This window comes from Anneissia japonica, unplaced genomic scaffold (genome assembly GCF_011630105.1).
Source record: "Anneissia japonica isolate Jap-2015-1 unplaced genomic scaffold, ASM1163010v1 scaffold287861_len940595_cov192, whole genome shotgun sequence".
NCBI classification, from domain to species: domain Eukaryota; kingdom Metazoa; phylum Echinodermata; class Crinoidea; order Comatulida; family Comatulidae; genus Anneissia; species Anneissia japonica.
In genome coordinates this window covers 180950-199973 of record NW_022733264.1, presented here as the reverse complement: position 1 = coordinate 199973, position 19024 = coordinate 180950, and the positions used below count along the sequence as shown (strand labels likewise).

General features: G+C 34.5%; 2 protein-coding genes across 2 annotated transcripts in view; both read left to right on the top strand.

Moving 5' to 3' along the window:
• Nucleotides 1-14431, top strand: part of LOC117116163 (sodium/myo-inositol cotransporter-like) — a 33638-nt gene extending 19207 nt beyond the window's left edge. The window contains exons 8-15 of the mRNA XM_033260162.1: nt 210-421; nt 1397-1532; nt 1742-1849; nt 2619-2784; nt 3151-3319; nt 6003-6218; nt 6356-6467; nt 13780-14431. Of these exons, the coding sequence (XP_033116053.1) occupies nt 210-421; nt 1397-1532; nt 1742-1849; nt 2619-2784; nt 3151-3319; nt 6003-6218; nt 6356-6467; nt 13780-14000 (1340 nt within the window). The 3' untranslated portion in view covers nt 14001-14431. The remainder of the gene's footprint in view (nt 1-209; nt 422-1396; nt 1533-1741; nt 1850-2618; nt 2785-3150; nt 3320-6002; nt 6219-6355; nt 6468-13779) is intronic.
• Nucleotides 14432-17606: 3175 nt separating this feature from the next.
• Nucleotides 17607-19024, top strand: part of LOC117116151 (adhesion G-protein coupled receptor G4-like) — a 38312-nt gene continuing 36894 nt past the window's right edge. Inside the window, exon 1 of the mRNA XM_033260144.1 lies at nt 17607-17800. Within this exon, the coding sequence (XP_033116035.1) occupies nt 17740-17800 (61 nt within the window). The 5' untranslated portion in view covers nt 17607-17739. The remainder of the gene's footprint in view (nt 17801-19024) is intronic.

Sequence of the window (19024 nt, the reverse complement as noted above, 5' to 3'; positions counted from 1 at the left end):
AGTTTCCCAATGCGTCTGATTCAATCTAATTAATGGTTTTAATATATATTTATGTAATATGAAAGCTCAATATTTTACTTATACAAATTTAAGTTTTGATATTGGCTACTTTGCCATAAATTGTCAATTTTTACAATATAATGTGTATATTTTCCATATCAATAAAATAAATATAGGAATAAATATTTATGTCATTTTTACTTTTGTAGGTTTTGTAGAAATTGGGGGCTATGATCAACTGAAATACAAATACATGCAAGCCATTCCAAATGAAACATTAAGTAAACCAAATTACACTTGTGGATATCCACGTGAAGATTCTTTGCAGATGTTGCGTGATCCTGTGAACGGTGACATACCGTGGCCTGGATTTATGCTTGGTCAAACACCAGCCTCTATTTGGTATTGGTGCGCTGATCAGGTATTAATGTTGAGCATACTTGTATTACTGTTTTATTTACGTTTTACCTCATTTGGTTGCAAGAACACAATAATCTTAGTGTTATTTAACATATTTATGCGTGAATATAAAAACCTGAAATGTTTTATCAAAAGATATTTCAAACTAAATGGTCCATGTGTGATTTGAACCTCCGACCTCGAAGTTAAGAGGCTAAACCGCAACGCTTACACCTACCACCTTAGAAGTAATGTCATCATAACCAGATTCATTTTTGGCCTAGGGATGGTGTGTCCAGTGTTGTGTCACGCCGACTGTGTCAAGCAGTACTTTTAAGCAGTACTGTTGTGACCAACAGTACTGTGTCCAGCAGTGCTGTATCCATGAGTGTGTGCCCAGCAATATTGTGTCCAGCAGTACTGTGTCTAGCAGTACTATACTAATGTGTCCAGCAGTGTGTCCAGCAGTAACGGTGCCCAGCTGTACTGTGTCCAGTAGTACAGTGACCAGCAGTACTGTGTCTAGCAGTATTCTGACCAGTAGTAGGTGTTCAGCAGTACTGTGTCTAGCAGTACTGTGTCCAGCAGTATTCTGACCAGTAGTAGGTGTTCAGCAGTACTGTGTCTAGCAGTACTGTGTCCAGCAGTATTCTGACCAGTAGTAGGTGTTCAGCAGTACTGTGTCTAGCAGTAGGCCTACTCTGGCCAGCATTACTGTGTCCAGCAGTACGGTGACCAGCAGTAGGCCTACTGTGTCCAGTAGTACTGCGTTTAACAGTAGTACTGCGTTTAACAGTACTGTGACCAGCGGTACTGTGTCCAGCAGTGTTTCCAGTTATGTTGGAATCCTGTTTGTCCTCTTTTAGTCCAACAGCTTTGTGTTCATCTTTAGTCCAATCATAGTGTATTAGCTTCTACGTCCAGTTCGGTGGCGTTTTTAAAAAGCTTTGAAAAAGCAGAGTTTTAATAATTTAAACACAATGATTTCTTCCAACAGTTGATGGTTCAGAGGGCACTTGCTGCAAAGAGTCTATCACATGCACAAGGTGGCTGTATATTAGCAGGCTACATTAAGTTTCTTCCAATTGTCATTATGGTTATACCAGGAATGATAAGTCGAGTGTTGTACACAGGTCAGTGTGTAAACTTTTTTTTTAAATTTCAACCATTCTTAAGTTTTCTCGTGACATATTTGTGTTGTACAGTAAAACCTTTTATTATATATGATTAACTTATAAGAATTATTTTAAAGATGGCTGTCCAAGACACCTTGTCCATCATTTAAGTCGGATTACACTATATGAACATGGTGTAAGTCACAATTTGTTGTATTTTTTTAAAGATGACGTTGCTTGTGCCTCTGCAGAAACTTGCATGGAGGTCTGTGGTAGCAGTACCGGTTGCAGCAACATTGCATATCCACGCATCGTGCTAGGCCTCATGCCAACAGGTATACCTCAGTTAGGTTGTTCTGAAATACTTTGCAAATTCCAGAAGAAATAAAATCTTCTGGAATTTTATGACAAATGATGCATTCTTATAATATATATATAATATATAAATATAATGTACTGACGAATTACCGTCAAAAGATTCCAACTGAAAACAAATCTTCGTACTTAGTGGGTTATAGTCACCAACCATACTATCATATTTTACTATACTTGTGTTTTAAATATTTAAATTTAAATAAGTAATAAGGCCTAATTGTAAATAATAATAATTTATTAGGTTATCACAATTTTTAAATTAATTTCAATGATGTTAATATTGTAATAATTATATTTTCATATATCTTTCCATTTAATTGATTGTCCCTGTTGTAGATATTGAATTTAAATTTTCAATTGATCAGTATTGTATTGTAATAATTTGGAATTTCGGTAATTAATAATATTTATTTTTTGACTGCATTTTCAAATTTTAATTATTTTAAAAATGTAATTAAAGTATATTTTTGTAGTTTTTCTATATAATATTTTTGTAATTTCATCGTATAATGTTGCATATTTTATATTATGTTTTATCAACCTTTTATGTGAAGCGCATTGAACAGAAATCTGAAAATATGCTTTATGAATAAATATTATTACTATTATTATTATTATTATGAAAATATGCTATATAAATAATAATATTATTATTATTATTATTATTATTATTATTATTATTATTATTATTTTTATTATTAACTAATCTGTGTATAATATGTATTGAAGGTTTACGCGGTTTGATGCTTGCAGTGATGCTTGCTGCTTTAATGAGTGACTTAACATCAATATTTAATAGTACCAGTACACTCTTCACCATTGATATCTGGAAGATCTTCCGCATAAGATTCTTTAATCTTGAGCCCTCCGTTAAGGAGCTGATGATCGTTGGAAGGTATAGTACACATTTCCTGATGCAAATAGTAATTATTTTTAGTTATTAGTAATTTTCGTTTACCATAATACAAAAGCTTAGCTCACTAAGCTAAACTAGTCGTAGCCACAGTATGAGTAGATACTTTCTGACATTTAATCCCTCTATCGTTGCTGCCTTGTGGTCCAGCTAGATAACTAAAATGAATTTAACAGTGCATCGTATTTTGAACACGATTTTTAAATTGTTGGTCTGGTGTTCAGTATTACCAGGGAGCACGTTAGAAACGCGGTATCTCATCAGAAACACTTCCATAAGGTAATGTTTTACCCATGAAATGTTTTAATGAGTGAGTGATTTTATTTTGGATGTCATCGAATTCTTTAGAATAATGATACTGATAATGGTTGCTGTCGGTATTATCTGGATTCCGATTATTATGGAGATGCAGGGAGGACAATTGTTCATTTACATCCAAGAGATTTCCGCTTACCTGTCTCCTCCAATCGCTGCTGTTTACCTTGTGGCTCTCCTTTGGCCAAGAGGAAATGAAAAGGTCAGTGATATTGGTTTTTTTAAATTTATTATGTCACATATAATAAAAGGTTTACTTGAAAGCTGACATGCTTACGCAGATCTATTCTACGAAGGACCTCAGGATCCATAACCGCAAGACCAGTGTTCCAGGGTAACCTCCTATTCATATTCGAAAGATGTACTAGGTTCATAAGTGCACTATATACCGTAGTGCATTATAGCTGAAGGTTGCGGCGCCTCTGCCTTAACAGCTTGGCCATTTGACTCGACTTTGACATGTATGAAATATCCATTAACTTTGTGCCGGTCCTCTGTGTAATTTATTGAATGCATTAATTTTATAATAATTAACTCTCGTCTCGTTACTCATTTTATTCGCGTATTTGTATTTTTTTTGTCTCAAACTTCCAATAGAACTGAACAATAGGATTCATTGAGATTTCAATTATTTTGTAAAAAGACTTAAGTCATTTTATGTTCACCATTATATTCTTAATTTACGTGTATTGTTCACAACCTTGGGCAACCACTCGACAGTGATTGGATTCGCTTTTTGGTAACTGCGACGGGTTGTTAATGGTCGCTCCTTTTCTGCAGTTTATTTCTATGTAGGCCTCTTAGCTTTGTACTTCTCGTGCCCGTTCTCGTGTCCATGAATTTGGCAAGATAAATTAAATGAACTCTTGGTGATGGATATTGAAGATGCATTTTTTCTCTTTCAAGGCCATAGGCCGTTTATTATAAATCAACCATATTATTAACTCACATGGCATTATTCATAAACATATCAATCATTATCCACATAATGTTTTAGATACATTCTGTCATTGAATTTCTATACACTAATTCTGTTATGAAAATTGGATATACTGGCTTATTCCTTTCTGCTACAATATTTTCAGACTTAACTAAAGTTTCTGAAAAAAATGCTTCAAGGCTATAAAACTCTTCCACTTCTTTTACCCAATACAAGGGTTTGAAAGTAAAATCTCATGCTTGTATTAAAAACACCCAGCAGTTTCTTAACCTGATGCATTTACGTAGCGTGTTGCTCATTATCAACTACATCTGAACATAGTTCTTGTTCTGGTGGGTAAACCCGATCTCCTAAGGACTCAAAAAGTGTAGGAGTATAACAGGAGGGGTAGGAATGGGGTCGACTGACAGGAAAGGTCCAACACCGCAGTTTAAGACGCGCAGTGTCAGTCATGAGCGGGCTTGCCGTACTGCCTCAGACCGCGTAGGACCTGGTAGGAAACTCACGATCACACGAGCATCGGCTTTGCGAGGAAAACCACATTATTTTGGTAGTAAAATCCCGGAGCGTTTAGAGGTAGCGTAAGCGAAAACGACACCTTCAAGGAAGGAGGCGAGAAAATAAGAGTGTTAGAGTAGTACAAGTTAAGGTAAAGTTAGATTGAATAATTTGATTAAATCTATCGATGTTAAAATTTCCGATTTGCTACATTTTAATACTAGTTAATCATGAATTATTATCATTAATTATTACAAGGAAGGTACATCTTCATTGAAATACGATACGTCAATCCCCGGGTCCTACAGTGTGGGTTTGCTCTTACTTTCCAACATAATCTCTTTTCAGTAGCAAAAATGCGATGAAAAAGTTTAAAGTTAAATTGAGCATGTTTATTCTCCTTAATTTGCTTTACTTTTCTTTTTCCATACCATACCATACCATACATTTTCCAGTTAATCTCACTTTCATTAAATAATAATTGTCATTTTATTTGAAACACAGTTTGCGTGAACACAAAGTTTGGATGTCGTTTTCATCATCATAGGAAATATTGTAAATTGATTAGTTTATGTAGGCAAATCCTCGTGTCTGCTGAACACATTTTCCCCCATTGTTTCGGTATTGCCTATAAAAATTGCCTTCCGCATACAACAAACGTTTCAACCATGATATTTGAATTGCTTCACAATCACATTGTAATACACAGTTAGGTACCTTTATTTTCCCCATCATCGCCAATTAGTGTCAATCTTTTTATATTTTCATTTTTTCCATTCCAAATAAAATAATAACTTACCTGGTTTACCTTCTTGACAATCTCATTCGGTACCAATTACAGTTGCAATTTAGATAAGTTTAGGTAATATAGATCTAACAATTAAAATCCTACTGAGCATCGTAGGATGCCTTTTCGCCCAGCTTGAGAGCACCTGAGTCAAATGACGAAGCTTGTTGTCCCAATTATTTGCATATATTTATCGTATATATTTATTTATATAATTAATGTCTGGAGCTTTCACCGTATCACTCCATTTAATCCCAAATGGATTAACTGTTCGGTTTTTTCCATTTACCAATCCACATTACCTCTGTTTTTGGTTTGCCCACATTCCAGATACAATACCAAAACTATTTATTACAGATGGGATCTCTTGAGCAATGCCATAATTCCATTATAAAAGGTTTTTAACCCATCCACGAAATTATGGTGTTTTTTCCAGTAAAATTCGGGTGTTTAATGTAGTCCTAGGCCTATGGAACCGTAGTATGTTTCCATATTAAATTTGCATCTTAACAAACAAAAGCTGCAGTGTAAATGAGATTTCTACTTGTCCCCAAATTCCTCCTGGAGCTTCACTAATGTACTGCTTCCCCCTGTTCCCACCGAATTTTCTCATTAATACATAGAGCCACCATAACTTTAGATTTAAGTATATTTTAACAGGGTGCCTTCTGGAGTTTAATGGCAGCTTTAGTGACAGGCGGAATCCGAATGATCTTGGACTTTGTTTGGCGTTCTCCACCATGCTGGGAAGAAGATACCCGGCCATCGATTACAGCCAAGGTACATTACATGTACTTTGCTGTGATTTTATTCTGGCAAACTGTTTTAGTCAACGTCATTGTCAGTTTGTTGACAAATCCTCCCAACCCAGGAAAGGTAAACAAAATTATAAACACTTTTCTTGGCTGTGCATACAGTTGTATATTCTTTTTATTTCATTTATTTAAATTTGAAATCGTTCAAATTTAGTTACTTGATGAATATACTAGAGTACATCTCTCTTGCTTTTGCAGGTTATTCGAACCACTTATTGGTCTCGATTTAGTAAGGACAAACGTTCTGATGATTTTGAAGATGATAAAACTGAAGTTGAGTTGAACGATTTAAAAACCATTGATGTTCAAGGTATAGAAATATGTCAAAGTCTATTGTAATTAAGTTTGATAGATATATATTATTTCAATTTAATATATAATTATATATAGCGCCTAATTAGGGAGCTTCAATAAAAGCATTTCTGTTCCATTGTAACTTGGTTCATATGCAATCCCGTACAATATTTAACCTTTTCCAATCAATCAATCAATCAATCAATCAATCAATCAATAAATCAATAAATCAATAAATCAATAAATCAATAAATCAATAAATCAACAAATCAATAAATCAATAAATCAATAAATAAATAAATAAATCAATCAATCAATCAATCAATCAATCAATCAATAAATCAATCAATCAATCAATCAATCAATCAATCAATCAATCAATTTATTTCATCAATACATTAGGCCTATAGTGCATATGGTCATCGACATTGTACAATTTCTAACTATACAAATTCGGATGTCCCAGTAAGCACAAATTGCATTGGGTACCGTGTTATCTTAAATACAACTCATTTAATTAAATATTTTAAATTAATTAATCATTTCGTTCTTTCTGCACAACACTTCAAACATTACGATAGAGGACGATATTTTTCCAGCAAATAATCCTCACGTAGGTGTAAATGTTGCAAGGTTTGACGACTGCGTAATTTGGTTTTGAAGGCCAAGCCAATACTTAGGACAAGTAAAAAGTTTTCTTGAACAGAGGTAATATGTAGAAGATTACCTCTGTAAAAACGTTCACAAATGTAATAACAACCACAAATGTAACAACACAGCGTCACATAATGCAATTAATGCCCACAAACATAACAGCCAGCGCCCACAAATGTAACAAACAACGCCCGTAAATGTAATAACGGTCATACCCCACAAATGTGATAACACCAACAAATGTAACAACAAAACATGACCTATTTGCCCACAAATGTAATAAATTTCTTTTAATTTCGAATGTATGAGCTAAGATCCAACAAATCTGGCCAAATCGTGCATTTTGTGACAGAGGTAGGCCTATGGCACTTTCAGCGTTTAATCTGAAGCGTGCGAACAGTGGGAGAGTCCTTTTCAAAACGTCTGGGAGGGGTTAGAAGTAATTTGAGGTCAAATAATGATTTTGATAATAAATAATTATGCTCATTATGCATGCTGCAACAATTGGTTTCTATTTAAATGCGATGGAGAAGCTTACCAGATGTGACAGTTTTCAAGTTATTTCAGTTTAAAAAAAATCAATAACTGGAAAAAATGTTGAGCCATTTTCTTTTTAAATCGCCCTCGTTCATAGCATGCATTTAAATAAGCTCGAAAATTTGAAATAGCCATAATTTTTTCCAATAACCATAGTTATGGACGAAATGACCAAATGTGTTCAAACACGTTTTGAGAACTTGACGAAAGTGAATTCCAGAAATTATGCCTCAATTACAGGCCCTGTAATACGCAAATTAGCTTAATTGTACACATTTAGGTGGTGGGAAAATACTATAGTATATAGGGCCCGGGTACCTCTTTGAGCTGGTGGCCAGTTCCTATCTATTTTGGACCAGCGGCTGGCCGATTAAATTGCGTACTTTCAATTAGTCTTGGTTTAGTATACACCTCTAGATTTCCAGTATAAATGCCACTTTGAGACTGAAAAAACACTTTTTCAAACAAGTGTTTTCAACAGAATGACATTCCCCCAAACATGCTCCCCTGATCTTCCGCTGGCGCCTCCAATGCTTAGACATCACATCATATCAGCTCCCCACTTAATCCTTTATCCCATCAGTCCCCTCTCCATGTTAATACTCTACGCCACTAGGTACAATGAGTTACATTCTTTAGTGGCGTATCCAGTGGGTGCTCGGGGTGCTTAAGTATGAGCACCCCCTTCAGAGGCATGAAAAACAAAATGAAAGGAATTACTGATTTGCAAGAATACTACAGTTTCACTGTTCAGAATGTCCTATGAACTAGGAACACGGACAGGAGGATGCGTCATTACAGTCAATTATTTTCTAACCGCTACGCACAAAAGCGCCGAGGTGAAATAACAATCGAAAATTATAAAAAACAAACGGAGAAAAATTAAAAATTATATTCAAATTTAAGTTTTTAGTGATATGCAGTCCAGTTTTTTAGTTTATGTATTTATTTATTTTTTATACTAAGAGATTTATTTGGAATATTAACTTTACCTGGAATTAACGATGCGAACATATTGGCTCTTCAAATGTTCTAAATACGTAATGCATGCTTCAAAAATCGAATATTAAGACCAGCCACCAGTTGAAAAATCGCTTGCAGGCTTCTTTGTATCGTATTCCTTTTATAATAAGTTAAATCGTAATCATACATTGTTTCTGTATATAATTAGATAATTACTGCATTTGATTAACTCAACAAGCCTTTTAGTGGGTTTACCTTTTATAATTATTGTATTTCCTATAAAACTGAATGTGTACTCATCCCCTGATAAAGCCAACAAATGGACAATAAAATCACCACTTTATTTGCTTGATTCTTATATTCTAGATTTAGTACATTAGCTTTTAATCAAAATTGGAACAATAAAATGTTCTGTATATAATCAGATAATTAGTACATTTGATAAAAAACAACAAATCTTTTAGTGTCTTTACCTTTATTATTTATTTCCTATCCAGCAACAAATGAACTCATCCCCTGATAAAGCAAACAAATGAACAATAAAATCATCACTCTAATTGCTTCTTTAAACAATAGTATAGACCAATTTTGCGAACTGTCAATAATGTTAGTATTAGAAAATAATAAACCTAATTTATTACTTACACTGCAGGCTACATTATCATTTTCAAGTATACCTTGTAAACCTAAAACATATTGGAATGCCTCACAATTTTGTATATGATCATTTATAACACTATCAGATCGTGAAGAATGTTCTTGAAGTCTAGTTATTAAGCATCTATCTGTCTTACCAATATCACTATTAAAACCTGGACATTTAAAATGATAAACAACAGAGCTCCTATATTCCTTAGGGGTTTGATCTTTAGTAGATATAAAATGAAAGACATTTTTGTACTGCCATAATGTTATGAATTTTACCTCTTTAACTAAGTGTTTATTTACTTTGTTTAAGCATCTACGTAAAATGGATTCAACCGCCTTTCCTAGATAAGGCAATCTAATCCAGATCTTAATCAAACTATCATCAGTAAGCCTATGTATTTAAGTTCATTTAATTTATTGAGTACATGGTTAACAACGTTTAAAGGGAACCCATTTCATGACATACATTTTCTTGTTTCAAAGTTCTGCTTGAAGTTTATCGGGAGTACACAATTTGTGGGCTCTTTAAACTAAACTACGAATCCAAGAAATCTTATGGTTCCATGGGGCAAAGCTATCATAATGGATAATCTGTGAATGTCCCTCCATGGCCCCTTCTACATCACATTTCTGGGTCCGCCACATATTATTATTTAGCTTAATCTTTTATCCAAGTGACCAATACCAGCTTTATATTTATTAAATATTTCTAATGAGAAATCACAATATAATTCGACGATTCGAAAAGTAATTTAAGTTACATTTCCGGGCATCGTTCAAAATACTGAATATGTTTGAACCTCAGCGCCAAGAATGGTGGCATTTCAGCACCTCCTCTGGACAAGCTAATGCTCTTCTTAACAATGCCAGAGTAGGTGGTCGTGTTTCTATTAACAGAAAAACCTTTTCTGTAAGTACTGAAAATTGGCCCGAAAATGATTTATTTTTTAGCAATGTTGCGCGTACCGGATCAATTTCTTTTGGCGGGCGTTGAATACCGAGATTGGGAATCTGAATCTTGACAACCGTTGGTTGTAGAAAGTTTATTTTTATTTTATTATTTTTTTTTCAAAATATTCAGTATGTATGTTTCAATTTCTTCCATTGAGATATATTTTTTGAAAATGATATAACCTTTGACACATATTATAACACTCCTAGAACCTTGGACCTTTAAAAAACCCCTCCCAGACGTTTAGCAAATGTCTCTCCCACTATTTTTGTTCGCACGCCTCATAGATTAAATGCTCAAAATGTGATGCTCCTGTCACAAAGTGCACGGTTTAGCCATTTTGGGTCTTAGCTTCTATATTCAAAGTTAAAACAAGAAAAACTATTACTTTTGTGGGCGAAGAGATAATGTTTTGTTACATTTGTGGGTGTTATCACATTTGTGGGCGATGATCGTTATTACATTTATGGGCGCTGTTACATTTGTGGGGACTGGTTGTTACATTTGTGGGCTCTGTGTTGTTATATTTATGGTTGTTATTACATTTGTGGGTGTTCTTACATTTATGGGTTCAACAAGGGGGAGATAAAAAAATAAGCTTGAGGAGTGGAATACGAATACTCCAGTTACAGTGGAAGAATTTGTTTAAAATTTATGCAAACTACTTTACTATTCTACCAGATAACCTTCCGTACAATACGTACTTACCATGCTTTAAGCTTGATTTCCATACAATCGCTACATGCGCTCGCCGACAGCTGTCGGTGATGCTGATTGGTCGGTCGAATCGGGGAGCCTTCCTGACATAGTGGCCATTTGTAGCATAATTACCTTGCTTTTGACATAATTTTGTCCCCCGTAGTATGTAGTATTAATGCTACGCATAATTTAATGAAAATGTAGCATAATGTACATAATTTTAAATTGTTGCAAATTTCGTTACATATAGAAAAATAAATTGCAAAAAAAAGGTCTAAGAGTGCCATTTCCGAGCATCTAGAGGTGCATATTCTTTTAAATTTTCTCCCCTTACCTAAAAAATGGCAGTTAGGCAGCGAACATGTGAAATAATTTTTTTAGCCAAAATACGCTATTTTGAACGCCTAAAGTACCTGCATACACAACTACCGTGTATATAAGTACCAAAATATATGTTAAATCCACGGCACTCGTGTGTATCATATCGTAGCATAATTTTACTCCAGCCAACATAGTGGCCATTCGTAGCATAATGTTTTGGCATAATTTGGACCCTCGTAGGCCTACCATGTAGCAATGATACGCATAATTTCATGAAAACGTAACATAATTAAATTTAAAGAAATAAATTAGAAAAAAAATAAAAATCTGAGATTGTCATATTTACAGGCAGAAACGTAATAAGCAGTTTGTTATTGGTCAGACCAGAGGGATCTTAGCGCCCGAGAGTCTCAACGGGCATATCATCGGTCACTCTAGATATTTCGATCCAGATGCTGAGAATCGGACACCATCCCTGGGAAAAATCACTTGTAATTACGCCAGAGTCAAACTAGAGTGGTACAACAATATGAGACGCACTCTTTGCTCATACCACGGACAATAAAACAAGGGTTAAGTCAGTTAAACAGAAAACATCTAAGCAATGTTGATTGGGCTGATCTTTTCTTGAACCTTATTTTTTTTGTACAGAACTTGAACACTAAACAGAAAATGAAAATATAACAAGTTTTAGAGTAAGATCTCCTCCAACTTAATTTAATATCTCCTCCTCACCACTTTTGCCAACACTGGTTGGTAAGGTGAGACTCCCACATATTATTTTATACCGTTTTAGATAAATTATCATAGTGTATTTAAATTCCATATTTTATGTAAAATGTATGCTAAATGTTGTCTTATTATTATTTTATAGAAAATATATATTAATGTTGACATTTTGTTGTATTTTTTGTGAATTGTATTTTCAATTTCACAATTCATTATCCGATCAACAAGAATTATATGTCTATATATGCCGGGTTGAAATGCGCTTGCTGAGAATGTGACACTAAAATATGAAAGAAATATATGAAAAAATATGCATTTCATGTTGTCATGTAGAACACTTAATAGATAAGATCTGAATATAATTGCTAAACAAGCTCGCAAACATAAATACAAAAAAAAGAGATACTGGCCTTAAAATCATCGGGCCCCAGGTTAAATAACAAACTGCTTCCTTCAGGCCTGTGGGTGTGTATGTTTGTCTTGACATGATGTAGACGGAGGCATGCTTGAAGTACAAATATAATCAGATTTTAGAAAATGATGAAGGTAATACATTTCATGTCGTTATGTAGAACACTTAACAAAGTAAGATCTGAGGAATATATAATTGATGAAAATCTAACAATATAAATATGTGGATGCATGTATTGGAGACTGGAAAATTAAAAAAACTAGGATAATCTATTACATTTAATAAGGCATAGGGCCTACTATAATTGTAAAAAACGATGTTGAAAATAGACAATTCTGAATACAAACGAAATTGACTGGGGATAATATTGGTCCGGCCATAACCGGACCGGCCGGACCGCAATTCCTCGGCCTTGATCTAGAGGTGCCAACTCTTTAGATTTTTTAACACCTAAATAGGCAATTATGTAAGGGGGTGTGGCAGCGAACGTGTTAACTCCATTTTTAGCTAATTACGCTATTTTGAACGCTATTGCCGTGTATTTAAGTACCAAAATGTTTGTTAAATCTACGGCTAAACCACTGTTTGAGGACTAGCATTCTGTAGCATAATTTTCCTCCAGCAAATGGCATAATTTCTTTCATCAGAGTGGCCACGCTGCTTCCCTATTCCGTCGGGGACTGCTATGCAGTGTACAACGATTTCACTGAAAACACTGTAGCGACAATGTAGCGATTTCAAGGAAACCATGCTTCAGGTGTTTAAAATCTACTGCTGCTCGAATTTTGCCAAGAACCTTATTAATTAACATTATTCCATAATGCCCTTCAAAGTGAAAGATCACTCAGACTTGCTCAGACACAGTGGAACTGGGCAAGTAAAAGCTGGGTAACTGTACCACGTACATCAATATGTTTACATTAACATATACAATTAGTAAAACCTCGAATAGAAACCTTGGGTTTGTTCTTTTTTTAGGACCTTCAAGTTGCTTCGAGATTACTTTTGCAAACTTCTTTTCAAAATGAATACTGTAAATTTTGGAATTGCTACTATACGACAATATATTCAAAATTCTGTTTAATGTTTCTTAAATTTTAACAATGCTAGTACAAAAAAATAATGCTTATATCGACACGCTATCATAATAACCAGATATAACATTAGCCTTAATATCTTGAAAGACGCCCATTATTAACTTGATTAAAAGCCCATGGGCCTTTTTTCCGAGGTTGGCTTCTTTTTTGTATTACTTTTGCAAACTAAAGAAGGAAGCTTCTTTTCGAGATGGGCTTCTTCTCGAGATTAAGCCCATGGGCTTCTATTGGAGGTTGTACGATATTTCTTTTAAACAATTTTAATCGAGTTTATTTTTTAAACACACATTAATAACACACAATGATTTTTTTACAGTTGAAATTGTTGATGGGCGAAGTGCTTGTAAAAAGGGCTATGATTGGTTCTGTGGATACGATGATACGATGATAGGAAGAGAAAAAGCACAGCAACACAGGGAACACCTCAAGGCTGTTACCTCCCTGGAACAAGACCCAAAGGCAAAACTTTTTCTGAATGTGAACCGTATTTTCGCCATAGGGATCGTCACATTTATCTATATATATTTCTCTGTATAATGCAACAGAACGACTAATGTGATATTAATATGCTAGTCCCTTATCTCAAAATTGGATTTACATAATTTATTTAAATTGTATATACTTGAATTTTGTTTAAGATCATATTATGATCAGGGAATATAGGAGAGACTGTTTATATAGATTAGAATTAATTACACTGTCTATAAAGATAATTTGAGACCTACTCGAGTACATATTATTTTGGAACTGTGGTTTAACCGCTTGCCATAATTCGGAATTATCGAAATAAAGAATCCAGGCCCGTAAGCAGGAAGGGGGTGGGGGGATGCAGAGTGCGGACGCACCCCTCCCTCCAAATTCCAAAAAGTCCACTTTTTAAAACCTTTGATTTCACAAAATCGTTCCTAATTATCACAAAATGCTATAGCATGCATTTCATTATATATTTGCCAGCTTATCTAACCGTTGATTTTAATAATGATATGAAATTTGTTAGAAATTAATCGTCTATGGTGATTGCAGATTGATCTATATAATAATGTTACCTTTTCAGGTCCTAAAAACACCCAAATTAATGAAAATTTAAATAAAATATTCATGAATTATGTGTTTGAGAAATCTAAAACCCTCAAAATGCTACTTTGTCGCTTTTCTCACAAAATACCCTCCAGGCCTTCTGGACCACCAAATTTCAAAGTCCATTTTTTAAAACCTATTATTTCACTAAAAGCGTTCCTAATTATCGCGAAATGCTATAGTATGCATTACAGTTTTTTGCACGCTCTTCTACCCGTTGATTTTTAATAATGTGCTACGAAATCTGTTGGAAATTATCAGCTCCAGTGATTGTAGGCCTACAGATGTAAAGGACATGAAATAATTTAACAGTGGTGGATTCAAGGGGAAGAGCCCCCTAAAATTATAAAAGAAATGGAAAAAAGAAAAATCGTAATAAAGTTTGTCTGAGAGTGCCGTTTCCGGCCACTTTGAGGTGCCATAATCATAAATTTTCTTACCTCAGCCCCAACCATGGTTTCAGTCACATCGGTTGGTTGTGACAATGAGCACGCAAGCCCGCATGTACCTCCTATATTCTACTAAGTGCGTGGTTGGCTGGGTTGTTTTGGCCGGGAAAAAGAAATGTTCTCAGTGAGTTGATTCTTGAACGAGATAATGAAATCCTTCTATGACTCAAGTTACTGCGGCATGAATGTTTTTATATTCTTAATAAAACCAACTTCTTCTAATTTTAAATACATTCTCCCCTGAATTCGTGATAATTTGTTATCACGCATAGACTTGCGCTAAATGTGTGACAAATTTATGATCACGCATGTGTTTCCGCAAAATGCGTGTTTTATCCAAAATCACTTTAAAATGCAGGACCGTCCCGCACGATGCGAGACGGTTGGTAATACCGTTTGCGTAGACCCTTAAATTGGCTGGTGGTCAATCGATTTTTGTAGAAAAACGTCTGTAAATCAGCTATTTTTTCAAATTGTTTCTGGTTGGAAATTATTAACTCACGTGATCCTTGTAAAATGAGCTATTCAGAATTTGAATTGAAATTTTGAAGTATGTTCCACATTTTTGACAGTGTAGACCTATCTTTGAACAGGCGAGATTGAGTTAAGACTTGAAATGAAATGACAGCGCCCTCTTGTGTCTAAGTTTTTGTATTATTTTTATTGAAGATTACCACACCCATCATTTCAGTTTAATCTAATAATCTATATATAAATTTGGATATATTTAATTATTTTAAGATTTAGGCCTATTGTTGGTAAGCCTGAGCACACTATAACTATAGTTTTGGTATCCAAAAGAAAATTTATTGTATTTTTTATAGCAACACATTTTCATCTGTTTGAAAACTGTATAGGCCTAAAAATAAATTGAAATACATTGCTAATTTAAAAGAAACGAGTTTACACTTTTGTGTATCAAGGAACAAATGCATTATTGATAATACAACAGGATACAGTCCAAATTTGGATAGACAATGGATTAAATATATATATATCTATATATATAAAGATACAAATAACTTAAAATATATTAGTGTTGTACCGTACTACAAACATTAACCAAAATACCCCACCTGACCCCCCCAAAAAAATAATAGAAATACTGAAATCTTATCATTTTATCGAAGTCTATTTTTAAGTGTCATATCTTTCAACTGGACAATTATGAAGATGTTGACATCACTAACACTGTTTGCGAATGTGGTGTACACTAAATGAAGTTGAAATTTTAAATGATCCCATGCACTGAATAAGGAATAGGCCTACTGTAAACAAATCAGGTAGACTTCGTCCACTAAATTCAATACCAGGGAATCTATTTTGCACAACTCAGTAGGCTTATATGAATCCCAACACGATGGCGTATATTTCAATACTTGGAGTATATGTATTATACTTTCTTTTAAATTTTAATAAATAAATAATAAAGTTATATGATATGTGTTGATATTTATTATTGTTAAATGGTAAAAAATTAGTATTTTCAATGCCCAATAATATTATAGGATATTTTTCATTGTGCGCTATAGACCTACATTATTTCTTTTACGTTTAAATGTATTAATGTTGTACAGTATTTACCTTGTGCCATAATTTTACATAGTATGTTGACATTATGCATAGAAATCCGAAACACCGCGTCGTTGAAAGTGACACGTTTCACATCTTGGCTTTGTGTATGTCCAATTTCTAGCGATTTATTTTACTCGGACCTCGATTTATTTACGATTCTTTAAATTTAATCATATTAATGAAAGTTAACCCGTAGTATATTTACGGACATTTCCACAATGTTTTTAATTTTTAGATAGATAGAAGATAGATTTAATTTTGAATAGATCAGTTTGCTGAACATATCAAAATTGCTATATTCATCGTTAAGCCTATCAGAAATGTTGATAGACTACAAAACATTGGAAAGTAAAAACACTGAATAATGTTTGCTCTCTAAAACAGTGGCGGATTCATGGGGTGGGGGCAGCCGGCCAGGGCCCTCCCCCTAAATGAAAAAGAAAGAAAATTATATTCAAATTATAAGTCTTAGAGTCGCATTTCCTGCTGCCTGGGGGTGCCATAATTAAAAAGTTTCCTACCTCAGCCCCAACCGTGTTGGGACTGAGACGATGTCGACCCTCCATCTCTAAAGGTCCCTCCCTAGCGCTCTCTTTTCTTGGACTGCTACCGAAAAAAAAAAACAAAAAAAAAAAACCCGTTTAATACTCAGTTTATATTGCATCTTCAAAATCTATTAAGACCTCAAATACCAAGAATGCGTGAGGGGGCTCCACCTACTCGACCTCGGAAGGGCTACTGTATATCCTTATCCCCCCCCCCTGTCCTTAGCGCCCCCACCCCCCCCCCATTTCGGTCCACATTCCAGAAATTCGCACCCATCCATTAAAAATCCTGCGTACGCCGGGGCTGCATTATTCATAAAATACGCGACAATTTTGGTTATTGTGGCTTGGATTGGATGTGTTGAATGCATTTATATTTGCTAGGCTACTGTCAAAACACCCGGATTTACATTTTTTAGTCCCGCCTTCCGCCTTTATTCTTATTTATTCTCCATGAACGTGACTTGTACTGTGGCTAAAGTTGAATAGAAACGTCACAAAACAATATTTTGCAGTGATTGCTCAAGTGAAACGCGTTACCGTCATTCAACCACTATCGCACTCCGATCTACATCATACATAGTTAGATATCCTATAGGCGGTCACTTACACTCAAAGTTTTGGTACAAGATGCTGTTAATTACCAAGTTATGGATCATGTTTTGGCTTCTTGAAACAACTTTACAACAAGGTAAGTTGAGTAAATATGTGCGTATTAGTGCGTCAATAACTCTCATTGACGTGCTGTAAAAAAAGTCCTCTGGGCGATTTTTCATTTTGAGGCCGACAAAGAATGAAATTTTGTGGTTTTTCCACGACGTAGAGTTCACATAATAGTGTCTGTACCTCGACCACGTTGAAGTACAATAGATGCCTGAATGACTGTAATCCATGCTTTAGGTACCGGTAGCTTACTTGGCTTTTAAAACTTATTTTTCCTCCACATAATGATTTCCATATACCGTGACCTTGTTAAATGATTGATACCTTTTATCAACATATTATCAAAATGTGTCTAGACCAACCTATTGCCAAACTATAGTTGTTTTTTTCTGTCCTTCTATGTGAAATATCACACACATGAGAAAAATGTGTGGTTGCAGTGATAGAAATATAGGCCTAGGCCTGAACTAGAGATAAAATACGTTACATGTAGTAAAGCAACCATTCGAGAAAACTACGGCACTCATTCATACTTTAATTGAGTGCCCTAATGGTTATAGAGAGGGCGATGGTTATGAAGATAATAATAATGATAATCAAGACGAAGATGATAGTGATGAGCGTGATGACTGATGATGATTATGATGAGGATGGTGGTGAGTGGATGTGGAGAAGATGATGGGGAAGGGGAAATAAAAAAGGGAGAAGGAGAGGGTGAAGGAGAAAAACGAGGAAGAGGAAAGGATGAAAATGATCATTTCCTGCTTTTATCAGAATATTGTGAATCAGAATATCTGGTAATTGATGGTAAGTAAATTGATCATTAATTATTAGTATACTACTATGATGGTAGTAGTATAATTAATTAATAATAGGCCTAATTTCTTGTTTTCCAACACACGGGTGATAGGATTTTAGAATCCTAAGGCTGTTGTATCATAGTTGCTGATGGCTATATAACATGAATTACCGTACGGATTTGTAGCACTTGACCAATAAAAATCATCAATTCACAAGTCAAATAGACAACATCTTAATTATTACTCACAATTTGAGTAGCTCGGTAACAAACAACACGCAAAACGACTATTTGTACATACATGTTATATGTTGTGTTAATTATTTCAGAACTGAAAAATTACGAAAACCTAATGAACTAAAATTGTAATATTATTTCAAACCATTTTTACTATAAATTGTGCTTTCCCATCCTTTCGTCCCCCTAATTAATTGTTATTGTTAAAAATCTGCC